The 23749-nt window shown below is 35.1% G+C and overlaps 2 protein-coding genes across 5 annotated transcripts; one reads left to right on the top strand and one right to left on the bottom strand.

The window, feature by feature from the left end:
* Nucleotides 1-3226: 3226 nt before the first annotated feature.
* On the top strand, nucleotides 3227-18903 carry LOC108476136 (kinesin-like protein KIN-12D). Of its 2 annotated transcripts, none has more exons than XM_017778245.2 (38): nucleotides 3227-3538; nucleotides 3639-4272; nucleotides 4447-4602; nucleotides 4684-4767; nucleotides 5379-5498; nucleotides 5592-5705; nucleotides 5785-5877; nucleotides 5994-6154; nucleotides 6262-6336; nucleotides 6453-6540; nucleotides 6628-6686; nucleotides 6793-6856; nucleotides 6944-7009; nucleotides 7092-7271; nucleotides 7373-7477; nucleotides 7563-7798; nucleotides 7876-7945; nucleotides 8031-8096; nucleotides 8287-8331; nucleotides 8416-8495; nucleotides 8605-8686; nucleotides 8898-11285; nucleotides 11405-11854; nucleotides 12224-14470; nucleotides 14566-14673; nucleotides 14756-14877; nucleotides 14973-15060; nucleotides 15228-15302; nucleotides 15410-15652; nucleotides 15955-16053; nucleotides 16249-16323; nucleotides 16405-16463; nucleotides 16581-16692; nucleotides 17144-17254; nucleotides 17353-17523; nucleotides 17608-17673; nucleotides 17758-17877; nucleotides 18641-18903. In XM_017778245.2, exons 2-38 carry the CDS (start codon nucleotides 3640-3642, stop codon nucleotides 18767-18769), a joined length of 9240 nt encoding a protein of 3079 aa, XP_017633734.1. In that variant the 5' UTR covers nucleotides 3227-3538; nucleotide 3639; the 3' UTR covers nucleotides 18770-18903. The 2 variants fall into 2 exon arrangements, with proteins under 2 accessions (XP_017633734.1, XP_052881349.1); XM_053025389.1 differs by having other exon boundaries at nucleotides 17144-17258; nucleotides 17357-17523.
* Nucleotides 18904-19364: 461 nt separating this feature from the next.
* Nucleotides 19365-23717, bottom strand: LOC108476367 (serine/threonine-protein kinase SRK2E). Of its 3 annotated transcripts, none has more exons than XM_017778566.2 (9): nucleotides 23041-23717; nucleotides 22652-22726; nucleotides 21979-22080; nucleotides 21842-21895; nucleotides 21656-21748; nucleotides 21429-21521; nucleotides 20210-20314; nucleotides 20027-20125; nucleotides 19365-19928 (listed from the first exon to the last, which is right to left on the bottom strand). In XM_017778566.2, exons 1-9 carry the CDS (start codon nucleotides 23215-23217, stop codon nucleotides 19635-19637), a joined length of 1092 nt encoding a protein of 363 aa, XP_017634055.1. In that variant the 5' UTR covers nucleotides 23218-23717; the 3' UTR covers nucleotides 19365-19634. The 3 variants fall into 3 exon arrangements, with proteins under 3 accessions (XP_017634055.1, XP_017634056.1, XP_052881348.1); XM_017778567.2 differs by having other exon boundaries at nucleotides 23049-23178; XM_053025388.1 differs by lacking the exon at nucleotides 22652-22726.
* Between the last annotated feature and the right edge of the window lie 32 nt (nucleotides 23718-23749).

Below are 23749 nucleotides of genomic sequence, written 5' to 3'. Positions count from 1 at the left end.
AAAGAAGTTTAGATTGAGATTTATATAATTTAATAATTAAATTAAAATAAAAAAAATTTATTGTTTTTCGAACAGTGAAATGAGCCATTTGAACAAGTTGAGATCGAGTTTGATTTTTTTTTTAATTGAGCCTTGATATGGTTCAACTCAGTCCATGATCGCTTTTAATTAAAAGGTCAAGTTAGTTATTCATTGAAGTCTAAATGTTTTTTTAGGAAAGGCTTTAGGTAAAGATATAAATCTCCAAAAATGGGTTTAGACAAAAAAAAATATTAGACTTGTTTAAAATATAGACTAAACTGAGTTTTAATAAACTTAAAGCTTGTCCTGTTTTGAAATTTCAAGTGTTGAATATGATTTTTTTCTTTTATGTACTATTAAAATTATGTTAAGCTATTTATATTTAGAAATTTAATAAAATAAAACATATATAATGATGGATAAAGAAATGTATATATAGAAAATTAAGAAATATTAAATAAACATAATTTATTTAAATATTTTTAAAAACATGGAAAGAACTAAAAAATTTGAGTTGATTATTTATAAATATGGATAAATTTGTGTAAAATTTGAATTTTATATTTCTAACTGAATCAGGCTTAAACAACCGTGCATGCTTTTAATACCATGCATGATCTCAACCCAAACCTAACCCTTCCTTGCCCTTATTCAAGGTTGTTTGAACTGAACTGATTCAGATGGTCGGATTGGTTAGATCATGAATTGATTAGGATATCAGTTCGGAGAAGGGTATTAAATCGATTGACTTGAGAATCGATACGGGCCAGTTGAGTTGGGGAAAAAACTAGTTGAATTGAAAGGTTGAACTGGTTGAATAAAATTTAAATTTTTTATTATTTATTTAATCGAATCGGTGACCTCATTGGTTCAACCGTCAATCTAGTTTTGAAAACCTTTCTCCTATTATTGTTATTGTTTTTAATTTGAAGAAAAAAAAATCAATTCTATCTCAATTTTTAAAATTAATGTTAAAAATAATATATAATAAACAGATAATTAATATAAAATTGTTTTTTGGCAATGCGATTGCAGAGTTTATTGAAGAGCTAAAGGCCAATAATGGTTAGGAGTAATATCAGTTTAGTTCAATCACGTATTTTTGGATTTTTGAATTGTGTATTATAATTCGATTCGGTTCTCGATTTCTCTATATTAATTTATTTTTTGGATTTTAGATTTCTTATGATAAAATGTGCTTTGTTTTATAGTTTTTGAATATGATTTGACAAAATTTAAAGTCTTTTTCATAAATATTAAAATAATAAATTTTCAAGTAAATAAAAAATCATTAACTTTTATATAGTGTTTTTTTAAATACCTATTTTTATATAAAATATTTATTTTATATCATAAAATTAACATTAATTTTATATATATTTAAACAAATTGATTTATTGGATGTAATAATAAGACACATTATATCTTCGAGTGTCATAGTTAAAAACCTTAAATTGAAAGGTAAGTTGGGAGAGTGAATTCATTCTAAATGTACAAGAACGAGACTTCAATAGTGTGATTGGTTGGGGTTAGATAATTGTTTATACTATTGTTTTATAGTGGATTTATCTTTGAGCAAAGCCCCGTAAATGTCTGCTAGACTTGAACTGCATAAAAAATTGTTGTACTTTTTCATGTTTATTGCATAATACTTGTTACAATAAATAAATATAACAACTCACTAACAAACAAGTTTTCTTTCACACTGCCAAAATGTAGTTTATAATAAATGTTTTTAGAATCAGATTGGTGGTCAAACTAGGCAAGTTATCGATTCGTCGGTTTGTCTAGTTCGATTAAATAATTTATTAAAAAAATAAAATTTTAGTTCAACCATTTTTTAGCCCAGATCAATTAATTTGAATTAATTTTTAAGTAAATCGATTTAATGTCTCTCTCCGAATCGATATCTTAATCAATCCAGTTGAAAGAACTATGCTTATAATGTCAAAAGAAAAAGGGTTTTAGGCTAAAGAAACATCCTAACATAACTAACAATATTGCTTATGTTATATAGTTGTCCTACCGTGTGCGAGTTTGATATACTACCTATTTCTATCATGAACCTTTCACAACTTTTAAATTAAAAATACGCTTTTAAATGTGTTTGATTTTATGTCTTAATTGGAGTAAAAATACGTTTTAAGCACACTTAAACACGTCTTACTAATTATTATAATATCAACAAATCCAACTAAACCTAAACAATTTTTTTTTTCCGAATAATCTTATTATAGATTATGCTCATATCTATTCTTTTGGATACGATGCTTAGAACTATCCATAGCCCATCCCTAGCCCATAAATAGGAGGATAATGTGCTTTAGCACACTCAAACACACTTCCTCTTGCATTGGCAACAATGTCCATGCTACTCGAACTAAGACTTAATCGACTTATTTTATTCGTTTTTTTATGTAGCCTTTTACAAATGAACCATTTTCATCACGAATCACAATAGAAAAAACATAAAAGTTAGACCACAATGATAGAGCAACATTAGAGGTGTTCATGGGTCGAATTAGGTCAAGTTCAAGTAGAGCCTAGGCATGATATTAACTTACTTTATGTTTGTTTAAGCTCGACTCGACCTGAAATCAAGGCCTATAATTTTGTCCAAACCCGTCCATATTTGCAAAAGACTAAACCAAGTCCATCTTAGGCTCACCATATTATTTTAATGTGTTTTAAATTACATAATATATAAAATCAACATAATATAATGTATTATAAACTTAAAACAGGACGGGTCAGGCCGGGCTAGGGTTTTGAGCTTGACTTATATTTTAAATGAGCCTAATTTTTTTTATCCAAAACCTCCCAAATGTTAAGCGAGTCTTCAAGCTTGGACGGGTAGTATATGTTGCATGCCATTTAAACCATTTGACACTTGATTTCTTTCAAGCCTACATTACATTGTTGTAATAATTATTAAACGAGTCTTAGCTTAGTTGATGATATTACTATTGTAATAATTTAAAGGACCTAAAATTTAATGTGCTTAAGCGCGTAATATCCATCACTTTAGGATAGAAAATTATTGGTAATTTAAGCATATTTTAATTCAAAATTTGAATGTATATAAAAAAGTTTAACTCATCCCTAGGGCCTAAAGTACAACCAAAAGAAATTCCACAAATTTGAAACTTTAGCCGTTGAAAAATTTTAAATATATGTCATAATTGCATATTACACCCTCGTACTTTCCCCTTTTTATAACCCAAAGCGATTCCCAAATTCAAATAAAAGAACCGCCAATAACGTCAATTTTTCAAAATCTAGAACCCAATCTCCACCGTCCATTTTAAATTTTAACCCCATTTTCCTCCCATCCAAATGGATCCCTTTCACTGAAAATCCAGTAACAAGCAAAACCAGCTTATAGCTTAGCTAATTCATCACCAAAATCTTCCAAGATCTGACATGAAATGAAACCCTAATATCTTATTTTTTCTTATCTCAAGAACATAATTGCAGGAAATCGATTTCGTATTCTGTTTTTCAATTCCACTTTCAGGTTCACATTTTAATCTTTTTATTCTTGGAATTTTTTATTTTTTATTTTTTTATGGATTTTCAGCACTTTTTTTTTATGTTTTCTAACATTGTTTTAGCAGAATGTTGAGAGATTTCAAATTCTTGAGGCGAAACACAAGCAAGAACGAGGAAGTGGAGAATGTTCCAGTAAACCCTAGAGATTCACTAGCTTCTCAACAGAGCAATGATGGATCGAGTAGGCCCCCTCTCAACACGATTCAAGATCCAACGACAAAACCGAAACTGGAGCAAGAAGGAAGTGTTCGAAGCCGAATCGATAGAACTCCGACTAAACCTAAACCTAAACTGCCGGATTCGACATTGCCTCTCAAAACACCAGATAAACATGGGTTTTTGTCGAAAACTAGGTATGGTTGGGCGAAGAATGAAGCAGCTGAATCGGATTCGCGTAATGCGGGGACTACAAATATGACACCAAGGGTGAGTAGGGGAATAGGGAAGGCAACTTCGAGTTGTTATTCGGAGAGTAATTCAACACAGAGTACGCCAACAAAGAGTGTTAGTAAGCCTCCGGTTTCGGGTTTTAGGAACAAATTTGATGGGAATGGAGGGATGCGTGGAGGGAATTTTGCTGCATTGTACAGAGGAGTGCCTAGTTCTTCTGGTGGCCCGGTTACTGTTGTCAATACTGTTGAAGTTCCTCACTTCGACCTTAAGGAAGACCCCTCATTTTGGATGGATCACAATGTACAGGTAAATAATCCTAAAATCCATTTTTACATTAATTTATACATAATTTTTCGATTTTTTTGTATAGAAATAGGAGTGGCTGTTGTCTCAATTGCCCAATTTATAGTCCATTGTGATAATTAAGGACAATTCTGGACTAATTTGCTGATTTTGGTGATGAATGTGAAAACTTATCAGGTTCTTATTCGTGTCCGTCCTCTTAATGGAGTAGAGAAGAGCACAAATGGCTATAACAGATGCTTAAAGCAAGAAAATTCTCAGACTATCGCTTGGATTGGGCAGCCAGAAACTAGATTCACGTTTGATCATGTGGCATGTGAAACAGTAGACCAGGTTTGGTTAAAGACAAATTCACATTTGTATGCAGAAAGATTTTCTTTTTCTGTAATCTATTTTTCACATTATCTTTTGCAGGAAATGCTTTTTAGGATGGCTGGTCTGCCAATGGTTGAAAATTGCTTATCAGGCTATAATAGCTGTATGTTTGCCTATGGCCAGGTACTTTCTTTAAAGCTTGGGATGTTATCATAATTTCATATCATTTTTGTTTTAGCTGGTGTTGCTAAACAGCAAAGTAGCCAGCAGTAATAGTTCGGCATGTGTGGGTGAGAAAAATATAGGTGCAATCCCCAACTTGGTTTCCTGTGATATTATAGACTTATTTAACGAAATCACTACATCAATGTTGGGTAATCAAGTGCCATATGCTCCTTACAACTTGTTTTTTTTTTCTTTTGAGCTTGTACCATGATAATGTAACACTCTTGTCCAGGTACCTTAAGTGTCATTGTCAGAGTTTCAAATAGTATGTATGTACTAAAACTATTACGAGAACTAGGAAAAAAAACTTATCTTTTATGAAGGAAAGTAATTTTGTTTGTTAGGTAACTTTTGTTCTCATTGCTAATTGTGGAAAGATATGCACCATGCATCTTACCTTTCTATCACAAGACTAAAGAAAATGATATCCTCCAGTATCCAAATTCCAAAGATCGGAATTGGTTGCTTAGTTCAACTCCCATGACTGAAGCCACTGATGCAACAAATATTTTTTTCCCTTCTTCTTAACTATATCAGTTATCTTGACATTACTGTGTTTGGATATGCAGACAGGAAGTGGAAAGACATATACAATGCTCGGACAGATTGAAGATTTGGAAGTCAAGCCGAGTCCACAACGGGGAATGACACCACGGATATTTGAGTTTTTGTTTGCAAGAATTCAAGCTGTAATTGTCTGAAGTTCATGCTAGGTTCTTGAATTTTAATGCATAAGCTTGGAAACCATTTTATTTAACGATTCTCTATCTCTTTCATCACAGGAAGAGGAAATCCGAAGAGATGAGAAGTTAAAATACAATTGCAAGTGCTCTTTCCTTGAGATTTACAATGAACAAATAACTGATCTTCTTGATCCTTCTGCTACCAACTTACTTGTGAGTTTACTACTTTCTTTACCTTTGCCATTTATTTTTTTTCCCAGCTATTTTTCATTATGTAATTCTTAATTTTTAGCTAAGGGAAGATGTTAAGAAAGGAGTGTACGTGGAAAATCTCACTGAATTTGAAGTTCAGACCGTGAGTGATATTTTGAAGCTTTTGTCTCAGGTGACAATCCTTATCAACACTTTGTGTAGTAGGAAACTACTTCTTACTCTCTCATTACATTTTATTTAAATTATATATATTATTGTTTTAAGTCGCTGTATGTTTTTTTTGCATAGGGTTCTCTAAATAGGAAAGTTGCAGCAACAAATATGAACAGGGAGAGCAGTCGTTCACATAGTGTTTTTACATGTGTTATTGAGAGCAGGTGGGAAAAAGATTCCACAACTAATTTACGGTTTGCAAGATTAAACCTGGTTGATCTTGCTGGTTCAGAAAGGTGCGGTTAAACCAGTTTGTTGAACTCTCTCTCTGCATCCGTGTCTATATATATACGTTCTAGTTTGTATTTGTGTAATGAGATTCCTGTTTGATATTCTACTACAGGCAAAAAACTTCTGGGGCTGAGGGTGAGCGTTTAAAGGAAGCAGCTAGCATAAATAAATCTCTATCAACACTTGGGTACTTAAAACCATTTCAATTTTTCTTCATCAGATATTGATGTTTTTTTATATATCGCCTTTGCTTTACCTATAGTCCTTGCTAGTCAAATTATGAGTACATATTATCATTTGCAGTCATGTAATTATGATTCTTGTGGATGTGGCTAACGGAAAGCAACGACATGTTCCATATAGAGACTCAAAGCTCACCTTTCTTCTTCAGGTCAGTTTCTGATTCTCTTTTATTCTTTGTCTTTATGTATTGTGGTTACTGTTTATGATGTAACGTTTGATCTGAAATGTGATACAGGATTCACTTGGTGGAAATTCTAAAACAATGATAATTGCTAATGTCAGCCCTTCTATCTGGTTGGTTTCTATTTGTGACAATTCCAACTTGAACACGAATATCTACGGTGATTCTGATTAACTTCCATTATCTTACATTTATGTCATCTCTCTCCTTTTTTTTCAGCTGTGCAATTGAAACGCTTAACACTCTAAAGTTTGCTCAGCGAGCAAAATTAATACAAAACAATGTGAGTTTACTCCCATTGCATGTTTTCACATATTGTATAAAAATACTTCAATTTTCACTATTCAACTTTCTCCTGTTGATGGTGTAGGCTGTGGTGAACGAAGATTCCACTGGAGATGTCATTGCACTACAAAACCAGATACGACTTCTAAAGGTGTGGAACATTCATCATAGTGTATTTATTTTTTCTTTCCAAATTCATATGAATTATACTCTGAACTGATTTTCTTAAACAGGAGGAGCTTTCTGCTCTTAAACGTCAGAATGTGTCCCGGTCCCTGTCTTTTGGTGCAGCAATCACTGGTACAGTGCAATTGGAAGAAAGTCTTGATGATGGTAACACGTATGATATGTGTCTGGAAGAAGATGATTTGGGATATGAATCCAAAAGCACTGTGAGAATGTCCTTTAAGCAGGTAGCTGGCATGTGCTGCAATTGTGGTTATTATTTCTTTTACAGAGTGTCAAATCAAGTGTATTAACATTTATGCTCTTTTGAACTCTGAAAACTTTGCAGTTAAACTCTTTGGAAGCAACACTTGCTGGTGCCTTGAGAAGGGAGAAAAACGCAGAAACTTCTATCAAAAAGCTTGAAGCAGAGATTGAACAACTGAACCGTTTGGTATTCTTTTGTGCCTCCTGACTTTCCAATTCTGTTCTATCTTAAAAACTGCTACCTTAATTTTTCAACACCAAGTACTTTTCAGGTTCGTCAAAGAGAAGAAGACACCAGAAGCAGTAAAATGATGCTCAGGTTTCGTGAAGACAAGATTCAAAGAATGGAATCACTTGTTCGTGGCTCATTACCTGCAGATTCTTTTTTGCTCGAAGAGAATAAAGCACTCTCTGAAGAGATTCAGTTACTTCAGGCTAAAGTTGATAAAAATCCTGAAGTAACTCGTTTTGCGTTGGAGAATATAAGGCTTTTAGACCAACTTAGAAGGTAGATTCTAAAAACAGATGATAGTGCCGATATTCTACAAATTATTTTTCTATTTATTTTCTTTGTGGCACTTATAGGTTTCAAGAATTCTACGAGGAAGGGGAAAAAGAGATACTATTGGACGAAATATCCAAATTGCGGGATCAGGTATTTCTATCTGGCCCAAAATCTTTTTATACTTTTGTTTGATTTTTTTTTGGATAATGGCATAATGCAAAATTTCTACATGCAGCTGCTGCGATTTCTTGATGGGAAGTCTAATCATCTTAGCTGCCCGAGCTCAAATGATCGTCTGCAGGTTCACTTTAATACAACCTATTATAATATTTTTAACACTTTCTGTCACCCAAACTTGTTTGTATAGAGAACCTACAAGAGGAAGGACAAGTTTGTTTTTCTTTACATTAGTTTTTTGAATGGAAACAGAGGTCTCAAAGTTTATGAATATTGGATTACCTAGGATTTATTTCATTTTTCTTCTAATGCAGGAAGCTGTTCGCATCAGCGAAGAAAATGACTCCCTACAGTCTGAGGTTTGTTTGTTCATTGTTCGGCAGAAATATGCATTTAAGATTAGTCTTTGGGGCTTACATGTTGTTCTTTGTTAATTGTTTCAGTTAAAGAACACTCTCAATGAGTTAGAAGAATGCAGGCACAACCTTAATTCTTGCTTGGAGGAGAATGCAAAACTTAGTAGGTTAGATAATCTGGTCTTCTTTTCAGCTAAACTATGTCTTTCCTTATTGAATGTTTAAAACAGGCATTTTCTTTCTGTCTGAGGCAATTTTCTCTTGCTTCTTCTGCAGAGAAATTAACAATTTACATGCTATGTTAAATAGCCTCAAGTCTTCAGCTTGTCATCAAGATGGCAACTCCAAAGCCGTAAAGGTACTTTTTGTTTTGCTATTTCTGTTGTTTTAGCTTACGGGATCTCAAACTAGGATAGAAAAAAGAACACACACAGGTGCCGAGTTTATTTATTGATTTAAGGATGATTGTAATACCTATGTTCCTAACAAAATGGTTGTATTTGACCAGCCATTTGTTGCCTTTTATTTTTGCAACCTACTTGCTAACAAGAGGTAAACATCAATTTCAGGATTCAGACAGAAATGGGGAAACAATGGAGATGAGTTCAGTTCAGAAAATGACAAGTGAGGAACAAATTATGGATTTGCAGTTGGAATTGGATATACTAAAGATTATTCTTCAAGAAGAGAAAACATCTCATGCTGCAGTTGAAGAAAGAGCGGACTGCTTGACTAGAGATCTTGAGATGGCAAAAGGCAAACTTGTGATGCTGAACAAAGAAATTGAGGATGCAAATGGCGATCTAGAGGAGGCAAAGTCTGTAATTGAAGCACTTGAGTCCCAACAGATTTTTTCAATCAACGAGATGGAGGACTTGAGGAAAAGCAAAAGTGATCTTGTAAAGCTTTTGAGTGAACAGGAAGCTGAAATTACTGCCTTGAAAAAGCAACTTTCTGGTAGAACTTTTAAAGATGCTGCACCACCTAAAAAGATAGAGAGTGAAGAATCCAGCCTACAGTTGAAATTGAAGAGGATGCATGACTCCCTTGAGAATGCCAAAAAGATGAATATTTGGTACCAAAATGATCGTGCTTTTATGGCATCTAATGAAGAAGAAGTGGATGAAATCTGTCGGCAGGCTGAAGCTGAAACTGCTGAGGTTATTGTCTGTTTGCAGGAAGAACTTACTCTTCTTCAGCAACAAATCCAAGATTGTCATTTGAAGGAGGTGGAGGCTCAAAATGGTGCAGTCTTTTTAGAAACTGAGTTGAAGGAATTGCAAGAAAAGGTAGGTATGTTGACTGAGGATAATAAACAGTTACTTGGAAGGCTTGAAATGAAAGATGGGGAACTAAGAACATTAATGGAAGAGTGGGAACTGCTAAGTTCTGAGATTGAAACTATACTAGCTGATGGTCACGAGGAACTTGTTGATGCTGGTAATCAACTGGAACTCCTTTCCAGTTCTTTTCCACAGAGAAGGATTTGGATTTCTGAGAAAGTTGGTAGGGTGGTCAGAGTACTCTCTGAAAAGGAATTACTGATTGAAGAGCTTGGAAGATGCCTGGAGGATGCAACAGATAAAAGAAGTGAGCTGGAGTGCATGCTGAAGTCTTTAAGAGGTGCTGCACTGATTCTTAATGAAGCACAGCAGCAAGAATGCAATGAAAAAGAGAAAGAAATTGTTCTACTGAAGAAAGAACTGAACTTAAAAACATCAATCATTAGAAAGCTTGAGGACAGAATGAAGATGGCTGACGATGACCTGAGAAATGCATCTACTTGTGCAACTGTTGCTTTTGTACTTGTGAATAGATTATCAGAGGCAAACCATAATCATCTCAATGCATTGAAGGGTAAGCACGAACAACTTGCAGAATCAGCAAAGGCAATCTTGAGTAAGGATGCTCTTTTGATTGACCAAGCTACCATGATTGAAGAAGCAGAAAAACATATTCATTCCCTTGAAACTGAAGTTGAAAAGTCAGAGGAATCTTGCACTGAACTTAGCCAGAGGCTTCTGGAGGAGGAGCAGCATGCTGCTGCTATTGAACAAAAGCTTGAAGATATGGTGGAGAATGACATTTTGAAGACACAGGAGGAGCTGTCTAATCTTAAGGACAGAATGAAGATGGCTGAAGATGACCTGAGAAATGCATCTACTTGTGCAACCGTTGCTTTTGTACTTGTGAATAGATTATCAGAGGCAAACCATAATCATCTCAATGCATTGAAGGGTAAGGACAAACAACTTGCAGAATCAGCAGAGGCGATCTTGAGTAAGGATGCTCTTTTGATCAACCAAGCTACCATGATTGAAGAAGCAGAAACACGTATTCATTCCCTTGAAACTGAAGTTGAAAAGTCAGAGGAAGCTTGCACTGAACTTCGCCAGAGGCTTCTGGAGGAGGAGCAGTGTGCTGCTGCTATTGAACAAAAGCTTGAAGATATGGTGGAGAATGACTTTTTGAAGACACAGGAGGAGCTGTCTAAACTTGAGGACAGAATGAAGATGGCTGAAGATGACCTAAGAAATGCATCTACTTGTGCAACTGTTGCTTTTGTACTTGTGAATAGATTATCAGAGGCAAACCATAATCATCTCAATGCATTGAAGGGTAAGGATGCTCTTCTAATTGACCAAGCTACCATGATTGAAGAAGCAGAAAAACATATTCGTTCCCTTAAAATTGAAGTTGCAAAGTCAGAGGAAGTTTGCACTGATCTCCAGAAAAGGCTTTTTGAGGAGGGGCAGCATGCTGCTGCTATTGAACAAAAGCTTGAAGATATGGTGGAGATTGACATTTTGAAGACACAGGAGGAGCTGTCTAAGCTAAGAACAGGTGTATCCACACTCAGGGCTCACATGGGCATGCATAGAGATAGTGACAGAAGCCCTGAAAGAAGTGTTAAAGAAAACCTTTATACCTCTAATGATGGCAGAGATGAAAGACGGGTAAGCTAATGCTCTTGGTTTCTGATAGACAGCTCATTCACTGCAGATATTCACTTCTGTTGTAGTTATTCTTTGAAATGGGTGATCGATTTTTTTACTCCACCTGGATGTTATTGCAGTCAAACAAAAGGGCAGATGCCAAGAATTTGCACTCTATTCAGGGGCAGGAAACTGGTACACCTGATTGTTCTTTAAAAGTTGTAGAGAGTCTACATGGATCTCGATGTGATGAGAAAACTATTGAGTCTGGAAACACTTGCAAGAACAAGTGCGATAGAGACGTGACTATTATTCTTCTGAAAAAGGAAATAGAATCTGCCATGGAAAGCTTAAAAGAGGTTCAAGCTGAGATGGCCAGAATATGCAATGAAAAAGAGGAGATTCGGTTGTCTGAGAAACAGAGCAAGGAAGGCCTACAGTGCCTTGCAGCACATGCACTTGCTCTGGAAGAAGCAATGAATGACTTCGGAAAGCTGTTGGAAGTCAAGATTAGAGCTGTCCATCAAAAGATAAATACTGTTGAGCAAACCGTGCAAGAAATCAGTACTCATTGGTGCCAGACAAAAGAGGTAAATTGTTTAAAATGTTTAGATGTATAATTTTAGAACCATGATAAAAACATTTCTGATGTTGTTTACGTCTCTGAGTGTTTTTAAAAGGTGACTATTTGCAAGGGTTAGATTTTTCTTGCCCGTTAGTTTTTAGGCTAGCCATCCCTCTATTTTGGTTGGTTTGGCCGTTTCATCATCCACAGAGCTTTTTATCCACTAATCAGCCAACAAAAGAGCACTTTGCAAGAGAAGAGTGGAGTGGCTTAGTCAAGTGGACAATCACAATAACACATTCTCATTTACTTTTACCTTATAAGTAGAAGTAACCCATATTTTAGTTTAAATAATAATTACCTTATATTTTCCTTTTTCAATGTTCTTGGGCAGTTCCTTGAACTTGAAGTTGGTGATGCAAAGATAATTGCAACTCAGAAAGCTTCAGAGGCTTCTTGTATTCTCGCTAAATTTGAAGAGGCGCAAGATACCATAACAGAAGCAGATATTATGATCAATGGGCTCATGATTGCTAATGAAAAAATGAAACTTGATATCAAGAGGCGGAAGCAAGTGGAAACTGCGCTACTAAATGAGAGGGATGAACTAATTAATCAGGTTAAAAGTTTGCAATCCATTAATACTGTGAAGGATCAGCAACTTGAAGACCTTGAAGAGCAGTTTGGTTCAAGTTTGACAGAGACGAGGTTTATGGTTGCTGAACTGGAGGGTCTCATCACTGAACTGAAAACTGCTTTTTCTCAGAGTGTCAAGGCTGTAGCTTGTGATAGTCATTGCCTTAAGTCTCTTCTGTTTGATTCAATGAAGCTAGCATGCTCATGGCTTGAAGATGTCTGGTCGGAGATAATTGTGAAAGACTGTGCAGTGTCAGTTCTTCACTTGTGTCATATGGGAATTTTGTTGGAAACTTTGACAGGGCTGAATGCAGAAAATGGTTTGCTTCAGCATGGATTGTCAGAGTCAAATGCTGTTATAGCTAATTTGAGGGAACACAATTCCAGGTCAAGAAGAGAGCTTGAAATGTGTAGAGATATTAAGGGAAAACTTCTAGCTGATATTAAGAATAGTTTTGATCGAATATCAAAGAAGGAAGAGGAAACCGGTGAGCTTAGTATCAAATTAGTCACTTTTGAGAAAAAGATATCTGCATTACAGTTTCAAGAGGAAGTTATGTTGCAAAGGTCTAACCATATGGGATCTCAGCTTGCAGTTTTAATGAAGGAATTAGATTTGAGTAACACAAATTTTGTATCTTCCCTTCTTGATCAAGAGCAACTGCTCAAAGATAAAGAAGTGCAGCTGGAATCTCAGGCTGAGATTTCTATGGTAGACTTATGTACAAAAGACTTTGAGTCTCTTATTTTCTCTTCAGAGATGAAACAAATGATTGTCCACTTAACCGACTCTGGGAAAAAGCTTACCAATGCTTATGCTGTCCTTGATGGTTTAAAGAAAGAAATGACTTTTACAAAATTAGATGCATGTTTGAAAGAGCAGCTATTGGTGGAGCGGGAAAGTGAGTTGTCTTTTCTCCAAGAAAAAGTTGAAGAAGCACAGGTTGAGCAAAGAATGTTGAAGAAAGAGAACTGTCTACTTCTCCAGGATTTGGAGGAGCAGAAAGCTGACTCTGGGAAAAAGCTTGCCAATGCTTATTCTGTCGCTGATGGTTTAAAGAAAGAAATGATTTTTGCAAAATTAGATGCATACTTGAAAGGGCAGCTATTGGTGGAGCAGGAAAGTGAGTTGTCTTTTCTACAAGAAAAAGTTGAAGAAGCACAAATTGAGTTAAGAAAGATGAAGAAAGAAAACTGTCTGCTTCTCCAGAATTTGGACGAGAAGGAAGCAGACACCGGAAAAAAGCTTACCAATGCTTATGCTGTCATTGATGGTTTAAAGAAAGAAATAATTTTTGCAAAAGTAGATGCATTTTTGAAAGAGCAGCTATTGGAGGAGCAGGAAAGGATATCAAAGTTTATAGAAGAGTTTGAGTTCTTAGAGAACCGAACTGAAGAGCTGGAATCTGAAAATATGAATCTTCATGCAGAGTTATCAAGGAAAGATGAGGTTTTAAGGGGTCTTTTATTTGATCTCAGCCTGCTACAAGAGTCTGCTTCTAATACCAAGGATCAAAAAGATGAAATGGAGGAAATGGTTTCTACTTTGGAGGCTTTAGAAGACGAGCTTGCTGTAAAATCAAGTGAACTTAACGAGGCTGTTAGTCATAGTCATATGCTCAAAGTGCAACTGCAGGAGAAGCTAGAGACGATCACCAGTCTTCAGCTGGATATTAAAGGTGAACGTGAGTCTTTGAAGCTTCTCTACTCTGAAAATCAGGAGCTGAAATCTCATATTGAGGATGCCTTGGCAGTAAAAAGTTCTCTTGAAGATGAATTAACAGAGAGAAAGAAGATCACTGAGAGCTTAGAGGTGGAAATCTCAGAAATGAATAATACCCTTTCCGAAATGAAAGATACCATAGAGTTCTTGAGTAGTAATCTAAATGAAGTTTCGGGTGAAAGAGATGAGCTTCACATGGAGGTGCTTAGCTTGGAAGAAAAGCTTAGAAAGGCACAGGCTGAGGCGAAACAAAGTGAAGCCAATGCAATGGAAGCTCAACAGGTATGGTCTATTTTAACATTGTGTAAAATATTATTTCTGTTTCCTTTTAATATATAATCTTATCTTATAATTGTATGGATACAATTTGATGATAGATGGCTGAATCAAAGAAGACCTATGCTGAAGAGAAGGAAGCTGAGGTAAAACTATTAGAGAGATCTGTTGAAGAGCTAGAATGTACTATAAATGTATTGGAGAACAAGGTAAGATGTCGCACAATGATAAAGCTGTATGAAGGTACTACTTCTATCAAAACCATGTTAATAAATCCCAAACTTGTTTTAGGTTGACATTATCAAAGGGGAAGCTGAACGTCAGCGATTACAAAGAGAGGAGCTAGAATCAGAGCTGGATGCTATAAAAGTTCAGATGCAGAATGTTAAAAATGCTGATGCAGACATGAAAAGGTTTGCCAATTCTATCTCATTTGTAATGCCTATACCCTTGCTAAATGATGACAAATTGTTCCAATTGGCAATATATGATTTCTTTCTATCTGTAGGTGTTTGGATGAGAAGACGAAGGATCTTCAACAAGCACTTGATCAGATACAAATTCTTGAAACTGACATATCTGACAAGGACAGAGAGGTGAAAACCCTTTTGTTTAGATGTGGTTTAGTTAGTTATCATTGACTTTCTCTTGAGCTTATAATGCTGAAAATGCAATTTTCTGAAAAATTCTTGACGTCTTTGGTTTCTGCTTTTCAAGATATGTTCTGTGTTTTTATTGGTAAGTCTTCATTATTGTTCAACAGATTGCCCAATGCATAACACATATTTCTGAACTAAATGTCCATGCCGAAGCCCAGGCAAAGGAGTATAAGCAGAAGGTATGCTAAAGGTTCTTGATTGGATTAGGCTGTTCTGCTGCATTTTTTTTCTAGCCATTTTTCCTTGATTTTCTAACCATTTCAAGAATTATTAAAATTGGAAACAGTTCAAGGCATTGGAAGCCATGGCAGAACAAGTTAAACCTGAAGGTTATGCCAGCAATGCCCAAAGTCATTCATCAAACAAGTTAGAGAAAAATGTGGCAAAGCCTCGAGGCTCTGGTTCCCCATTCAAATGCATTGGTTTGGGTTTGGCACAACAAATGAAATTAGAGAAAGATGAGGATCTTACTGCTGCAAGGCTGCGCATTGAAGAATTAGAATCCTTAGCAGCAAATCGCCAGAAAGAGGTAGGCTTTATCACATGGATGCTGATTTTACAACTTTCTTAGAAACTTTTGAGTATGGTTTTTGGAACCGGACGGTGATTGAACTGGTCAGGTCACCGGTTCTTGGTCTGACCGTCAGTCTAGTTTCAATTAAAAAGTTATAAACCTGGTTTAACCGTCGGCACAACTGGTTCAAAACTGTTTGCAGTCCAATAAATTCGACCTCTTAACCCAGGCCAGTATACCTGCCAGTTCAGTTCCAACAACTATGCTTTGAGTTTGCACTCGCTAATTACTTTCTCTAAACATGTTACTTGCCACAGATATTTTCTCTCAATGCAAGACTAGCAGCTGCAGAGAGCATGACCCATGATGTGATTCGAGATCTGTTGGGAGTCAAATTGGACATGACCAATTATGTGGTAACCAAATTTACTTATATCCATCATTTTAACAATGGGTCTTGGAACTTAATAATATATGTTGAATTTCCGGATCAAAGAAGAAATTACTTTTTCCTCATTGGAAGAATTTCAATAATACACCCTGCCCCCAGCAAAATAAACAACAGTCTAACCAAATTTTCCTATCTTATTATTCTCTTCCTTTTAATGCAGTCATTGTTGGATAATCAGCAAGTGCAGAAAATAACAGAGAAGGCTAGACTTGATAATTTAGAATCTCAAGTGAAGGTATGGATTTCTGGGTTACTTTGAATTTATTTTGGGCACTATTATCTGTTCAGATTTATTTGAATTATGTCATGCCGATAGGATCACGAGGTTGTCAAGCTCAAGCAGCAGCTCAATGAATTTGTTGAGGAGAGGCAAGGGTGAGCAAACATAACTTTACCAATAGAACTTATGATATGCTAATGTGGGCTAATAAACCTATTAGCTATTTCATATTGTTCAGTATGTTCAGGTTTTGTTGCATCTTATTTTGACAGGTGGCTTGAGGAAATTGATAGAAAACAAGCTGAGCTAACTGCAGTGCACGTAGCATTGGAGAATGTTCGTCAGCGAGATCAGTTGCTTAAAATCGAAAACGAAATGCTCAAGGTTAAGATCTTGAACTTTTGTACTTAATAAAGGGTTAAAATACCTTGAATGTCCTGTGGACTGGATCAAATTAGTCCCTCTATTATTAAATGAATCAATTTAGTCCCTATACTGGTAAAAAGAATCAAATAAGTCCAAATTGTAACAGAATTGATATTTATTGTATAAAAATGTTTTGAAAATTATTTTTTCAATTGCAGTTCAATTCAAACAAAAATTTCATTTACAAAATCCTAATAATTTTAAAAATATTAACTCTGGTAAATAGTAAATGTTATTTCTATTCCAATTTTGACTTATTTTAGTAGTACAAGGACTAATTGATCCATTTAATAGAAGAGGGACTAATTTAATCCAGTCCCTATAATACAAGGACCTCTCAGGTACATTCATCCTTAGTGAAGTGTCAGTTTAGTTGGTTCCTGGACCTAATTCCCTATACTATCTGCAGATGGAGAATGTAAACTACAAGAAAAAGGTATTGGAACTTGAAGGAGAAGTAAAGAAACTATCTGGCCAACAAAACCTCCAACAACGAATTCACCATCATGCCAAAATTAAGGCAAGTTTTTATGCATTTTCTTCCTCTGGTGGACTATCTCCCTCAAAATCAATGCCAATTCTGAATCTATTTTTATTATGTTTTGAACAATGCATTAGGAAGAAAATAACATGCTAAAAATCCAAAATGAAGAGCTCGGCGTCAAGCTGCGGCGAACAGAGGTTGTACTTTCACGTGTAAGGGAAGAGCTCGGTCATTATCGTGCTTCTATTGGGAAAAGCCCTTGCGTTAATTTCGACGAGGAGCAACGTTTGAATAACAAACTGAGGGTTAGTCCCTAGAGATGTCCTCTTTATAGTAGGCTTAGCAGAGTATTAAGAGTTTGTTTAAAATCATCTTTAAATCATTTACAGGAGTCTGATGAAGACCGGGTGCAACTAGCGCACAAGTTATTGGCATTGTGTACAAGTGTTTTAAAGGTAAAGTCAATGGTGATTGATGTCTAAGGATTTCTTTTATCACGATCACAGATTTCGTTTATCTCATTCAAACCAAACTTTCAGGCTGCCGGTATAACAATGCCTATTTCTGATATATGCCCTGCGGCTGCTGAAGAGGCACTTGAACAACTCCAGAATAAAGTAATCTCACTTGAAAGAGAATTGCAAAGTTTGACACTTAAGGTAAATGACACACACTAGCTTTTTACTTGATTATATTGTTAAATACTGGAAGCTGGTTTTCGAGTTAACTCAATTTACATTAAATTTCTGTTATATCTTGTAATCACATTACAAGCATGCTAATATGCCCGAACTCGTGATGAGTGTTGGATAGAAGTATTATTGTCCGATATGTACATGCAAGTTTCATACATGCATACACATGCATATGTACATGCTTGCTATATGCCTGAACTCGCGATTAGTCTGATAGAAGTGTGTAAATATAACAGACACACTAGCTTTTTAATTGATTATATTGTTAGACACCGAAAGCCCGCTTCCGAGTTTTTTCAATCAACATTAAGGTTCTGATGATAGCAAGTGTGTAATTACATTACATGCTTTCAATATGCCTGAACTCATGATCAGGTTGAATAAAAGTGTGTAAATAACAGACAGATAAGCTTTTTACTTGATTATATTGTTAAATATTGTATGTTGGTTTTCGAATTAATTCAATCTACATAAATTTCTGATGATAGCATGTAACTAATTACATGCTTGTTATATGCCCGAATTTGTGATGAGTGTCGGATAGAAGTATGTAAATAATAAACACACTAGCTTTTTACTTGATTATATTGTTATAAACCGGAAGCCGGTTTTCGAGTTAATTCAATCTACATTAAATTTTTTATGATAGCAAGTGTGTAATTACATGCAAGTTTCATACATACACATTTTTCTCGACTGATATAAATAAACAAATTTTGTTGTGCAGAATAAGATTTATAGTGAAAGAAACAGATTGTCGGAACTAATGCCGCAGACTTCACCTCCGGCGAGTGCAAGAACAGATGAAAACTGTCATACCCCGAAAAGGCCATTTCTTTCCACATTAGATCGATAGCCATTTGATCTTAATTATTACACTTTGTGTATATATATATATATTAATCTATTTTATTTATTTTTTTTGACACAAACCTTGACATTGTATATCTAATCAAAGAAAGTATTCCTCATGATTTCTTTCATTCAAAACTACATATTTTGAGTATTATAGAGATAATTTATGCTAAAAGTTTAATTGCAATTTGTTTTATTCAAAAAAATAAGTAAATTAATCTCTATAATTAAATAAAAGCAAACTGAAATTTTTCTTAAAAATTACTTATACATGTGATTGATAGAATAATTAGATAGTTACAGTGATATGCTATGTGTTTAATGTAATGGATTAATGGATAAAATTTTGATAAAAGATTAGTTTATTCTTTAATTTAATGTAAGGGATTAATTTGTTCATTTTTAAAAAAAATGGGTTAAAATATGATGCAACTCTTTGTACAAAAAATTTCTTGATACTTCTGACTGTATTTTAATCATTTTTCTCACATCATGTTCGTATCGATAGATAACTTCCTACCCTAATTCAGTTCATTCATATAATTACTTCTACAAGGTGCTCGGTTAGCACAGTTAGGGTTTGCACATAGGATTCATTTCATGAACTGTAAAAGTCTATATATAACAAACTTTGCCAGAAATGGAGACAATGAGTCACACCACCACTTGCAGTTTAAAGACAGATTTCAACACTTTCATTACATTGTGTTACAAAAGACAGTACATAATGGACACTTTAAACAGAAATCCCTTACCCCATATTTTCGGTCTCTCATTTTTTGTCCCTGGAAAAGGTTGTTCAAAGGGTACACACTTCGATTAACATCAGATGATCATCCTTCTCAGCATACGGACAAGATTCACAATCACATTGCATATATTATCTCTCCACTACTATCAATGTCAAGTTCAGGATCGCTGTCCAGGTCCTCTTCCATATCATCGTCAATGTCAAGGCTACCGGTTAAATAATGATTGAGACTATTCGTATTGGCCGCAGGGATAGTAGCTTCGGAAATGATCTGCATGATTTCGTCGACACTCTGCATCGGTTGATCAGCTTCTTCAAACTGGTTGTTCATTGTGTTCTCGTCCATGAGATCTGCCGGTAGGTTCTTTAGAAACCACTCATGGTTCCTAATTTCGGGAATGGATATCCTCTGTTGCGAAAAAAATCGAATCGAAGTTCCTACAATTAGAATTTAGGAAACAAAAGGCAAGAAAAATTAACTTGGGTTTCAACAAAGAGAGAACTAACTTGTGAGGGGTCGGCCACAAAGATCCTCGAGATCAGATGACGGCACTCGGGAGATATATGGACATAGTCAGGGATCGAGTACTGGACATTTAAAATCCGCTGCAAGAACAAATCGGTTATATCAGTCAGTCAACATTCTATAGTAGTTTCCATTTTTGGTTACTGAAGAAGGAATGCATTTACATGAATCGTTTTGTGGAAGTTCTTAGGATCCTCGGGGTCTTCAAAAGGATATGCTCCAACCAACATGACATATAAGGTTACCCCACAAGACCAGACATCTGCAATCTGACATATTTCGTCAGAAAAGAAGATTTTAGCGTATAATTTTAACCATAAAACCTTAAGCAGAGCAACAATCGAGTGACACGACCATTGAAGCTATTAAAAATAACCTCGGCAAGTAAGTGACAATGTCTTTCCTGCCAGACTACATTTCTAATCGGCCTCTACAGTCCTACGTTATCTGTTGATCCTAACCATAACCATTACGGCTATCGATGATTCAAACAATTCTAAATCCCTCGTTCTACATATTATCAAGTTGTCACAATTGCTAGGATGCATCGCTAGCGGCTATTCTTAACCTGTCCAAACTAGACATTGTAGAAGACGTGTAGTAACATAAAAGCATGGAAAACATGGACCAAACTTGGTGTTGAACAGTTTACATTGCCTAACCCCTGAGATTTGCACTGTTCATTTTCGGCCACATTATAGTAAGACATACGGGGTAAAAGCACTATAGAGGCTCCTGTACTAAGAGTCAGATTGCATTTTGCACTCTATACTCAAAAAATAGGCAAATTAGTCATTGTACATTAGATCAAATAGCAACTTAGTCTTTTCCATTAAAAATTTCATCTATTTGTACTATTAAAAACTTGTTTGCCTAATAAAATAACCGGACAGTAACATGTGGCGTGCCATATGTATGTCATGCTAACATACAAAGACCAGTTTTATTAGTAGAACTGGATGGAATTTTTAACAGTAAGAACTAGTTTGCTCTTTAATCTAATGTATAGGAGACTAATTTGCCCATTTTTTTAAGTAGAAGAAGCAAAATGCAATTTGCCTCCTACTACAGGGGCTTCCATAATCCTTTTGCCAACATACTGTTAATGTTATCACTCCGAAATGATAGGTAAAGAACTTTAAAACATGAAGCCAGAAAAACAGTATAGCAATGGAATAATTGAGACAGGAGAGTATGGCAACTAATAAACGACAATCGGAATAGATCATTAATGCTATTATCAAATGTTTACAACAGGAAAAGGGTGCAAATACCGGAAGACTAGAATAAGTTAGTTGAGAACATAACGTTCGTAGTTAGAGGTAAGTTGCACTACCACTGGTATACAGAAGTTTAAATCAGGAAAATACAAAGCAATATTACCTTTCCATCATACTCTTTCTTGAGTAACACTTCCGGAGCTATATAAGCAGGAGTTCCGACCGTCGATTTTGGTTGAGAATGCAGCACTGAGGACTGGAAAAAAGTATGCGATGTCAACATAAATTTATACAGGAAATTAAGATAATGATGTTTGCATGCTTTGCAAACACCCTTTGATGCAATAATCAATAATAGTACAAGCAAATGGTAATTGACATATCTTGTACCTTAGAGTACCCGAAGTCACAAATCTTCAAACGAGGAGCTGGACTCCCATCGAGTAGCGTGTTCTCCAATTTCAAGTCTCGATGGCATACTTGCTTTAAATAGAAAATCAGCAAAAAGGGAGGTCAGTTGAATCACAACTCGAATTCTCTTTCAGATAAGGCACAAACAGAACCAAAGTTACTCACCATTGCATGACAATAACTAACTCCCGATATAAGCTGTTGAAAGAAGAAACGTGCCTGCAAATACACCAAGACAGGTAAATGAAAATTCCACATGACTAACACTAAAACAACAAAGACGGGGGTTGTAGGATAGTAACCTCATCCTCACTAAACCGGCCTGCATTACATATCCGCTCGAATAGCTCGCCACCGGAAGCATATTCCATCACAATAGCCAAATGGGTTGGTGTTAATATTACCTATATGTGACATAACAGTTTCACAAGTTTAAAAACCTTTCTCGAGGATGATAAACATTGCCAAGACTTGCTTCGAGCAGTGTTTAGAGCTTTTGTCTGGCAATTAGATGATACAGGTTCAAACGCTGCATCCCTTTCCCCAGTTTTTGATGTTACTAATTTGGTAAAAGTACCAAGGCCCTTATACTAAGAGTCAGATTGCATTTTGCCCCCTTTACTTGGAAAACGAGCAAATTAGTCCCCATGTGTTAGATCAAATAGCAAACTTGTCCTTTTTATTAAAAATTCCATCTATTTCTACTGTTAAAAACACATAGCACGCCACGTGTAATTATTTAGTTATTCCATCAACTACACGAGTTTTTAACAATAAAAATCGATGGAATTTTACCAAAAAGGGCTAGTTTACTTTTTGATCTTATGACTAATTTACCTATTTTTTGAGTAAAAAAGGTAAAATTCAATCTGACTTAAGCATCCATGATACTTTTACATACTAAGAATATTAGTAGTTAAGCAAACATCAACCTAAATAAATAAAAAATGATAAACATTTAACAATGGAACAAACCTCTTTGAATCTAACAATATTAGGGTGCCTTAGTGATCTATGGTTGATAATTTCCCTTTGTACATTTTCATCTATCTGTTCACACACAAAAACAATGAAAATAAACACAGAATCAAACTGATAAACATGAAATTTCTAAATTTGAATACCATTTATGTAATAAATTGGAAGTATGAATCAAAATTTGCAGCTGCAAAATTGAACTCAAATAAGAAATTCAATTAAGTTGATCACCAGAACTAGCTATAAACTAAACAAAAATTTCACCTAACTCTTCACCAAATTAAACTCCATTCAAGCTCTTAATCACCAAAACAAGAAAAACCCAGAAAAAATACTAGAAATTTTAGAAAAATTTTAGGGTTTTTTAAAATTAAAAGAACACTAACCTTCTCACCTCTCTCGATATACTTAACAGCAACAAGCTCCTCTGTTTGTTTATCTCTCATCAACCTAGCTACACCAAAATTCCCAGAACCAATATCCTTAACAAGTTCATAACGATCACTATCATGCATGATTGGCATATCCATCCCTGGTCCCACTGTAAGTGCTGATCGATCCATTTGCTAAACTCAAAGCTTAAACCTTTAAAAAGAGGCAAAACCCAAAGCTTTTTTTCACATTATCATCATGTGGTGGTTTCAGGGCAAAAAAAAAACATAAACCCAGTTTGGGATCAAGCTTGGCGGTGATGTTGATGAGGGTAACGTGGCAATACAAGAATCGTTTGATGGGTTTTTTTTAATTTTTTTTAAGCTTTGGTTGGTGATGAAATGGGATTTTGTCCGTGAAATCTTCACCAACTTGAAAAAAAAAATTCAAAAGGGTCTGATGACAGATTTTTGAGAAATAAACACAGAAGAAAACTCGTGAAATTTTGTGGCTTTTTTTTGCCTTTCGTTCTTCTAAATTCTGATCCCAATTTTTTTTTTACCTTCCTTTTATAATAAAAAAAGGTTGTGATCTTCTTTTTTTTAAAAAAAGTTACCAACTTTTGTTTTTGGTTATCCAAAACTGACATGAAGTGTGACAGAAAGGAAAATTTTTTTGGGAAAAATTCTCAGTGGAAAGAAAGTTTTATGAACGATGATTGGT

This window comes from Gossypium arboreum, chromosome 3 (genome assembly GCF_025698485.1).
Source record: "Gossypium arboreum isolate Shixiya-1 chromosome 3, ASM2569848v2, whole genome shotgun sequence".
Lineage (NCBI taxonomy): Eukaryota > Viridiplantae > Streptophyta > Magnoliopsida > Malvales > Malvaceae > Gossypium > Gossypium arboreum.
Note: the sequence above shows the minus strand (reverse complement) of the source record. Positions and strands in the feature narration are given on the sequence as shown.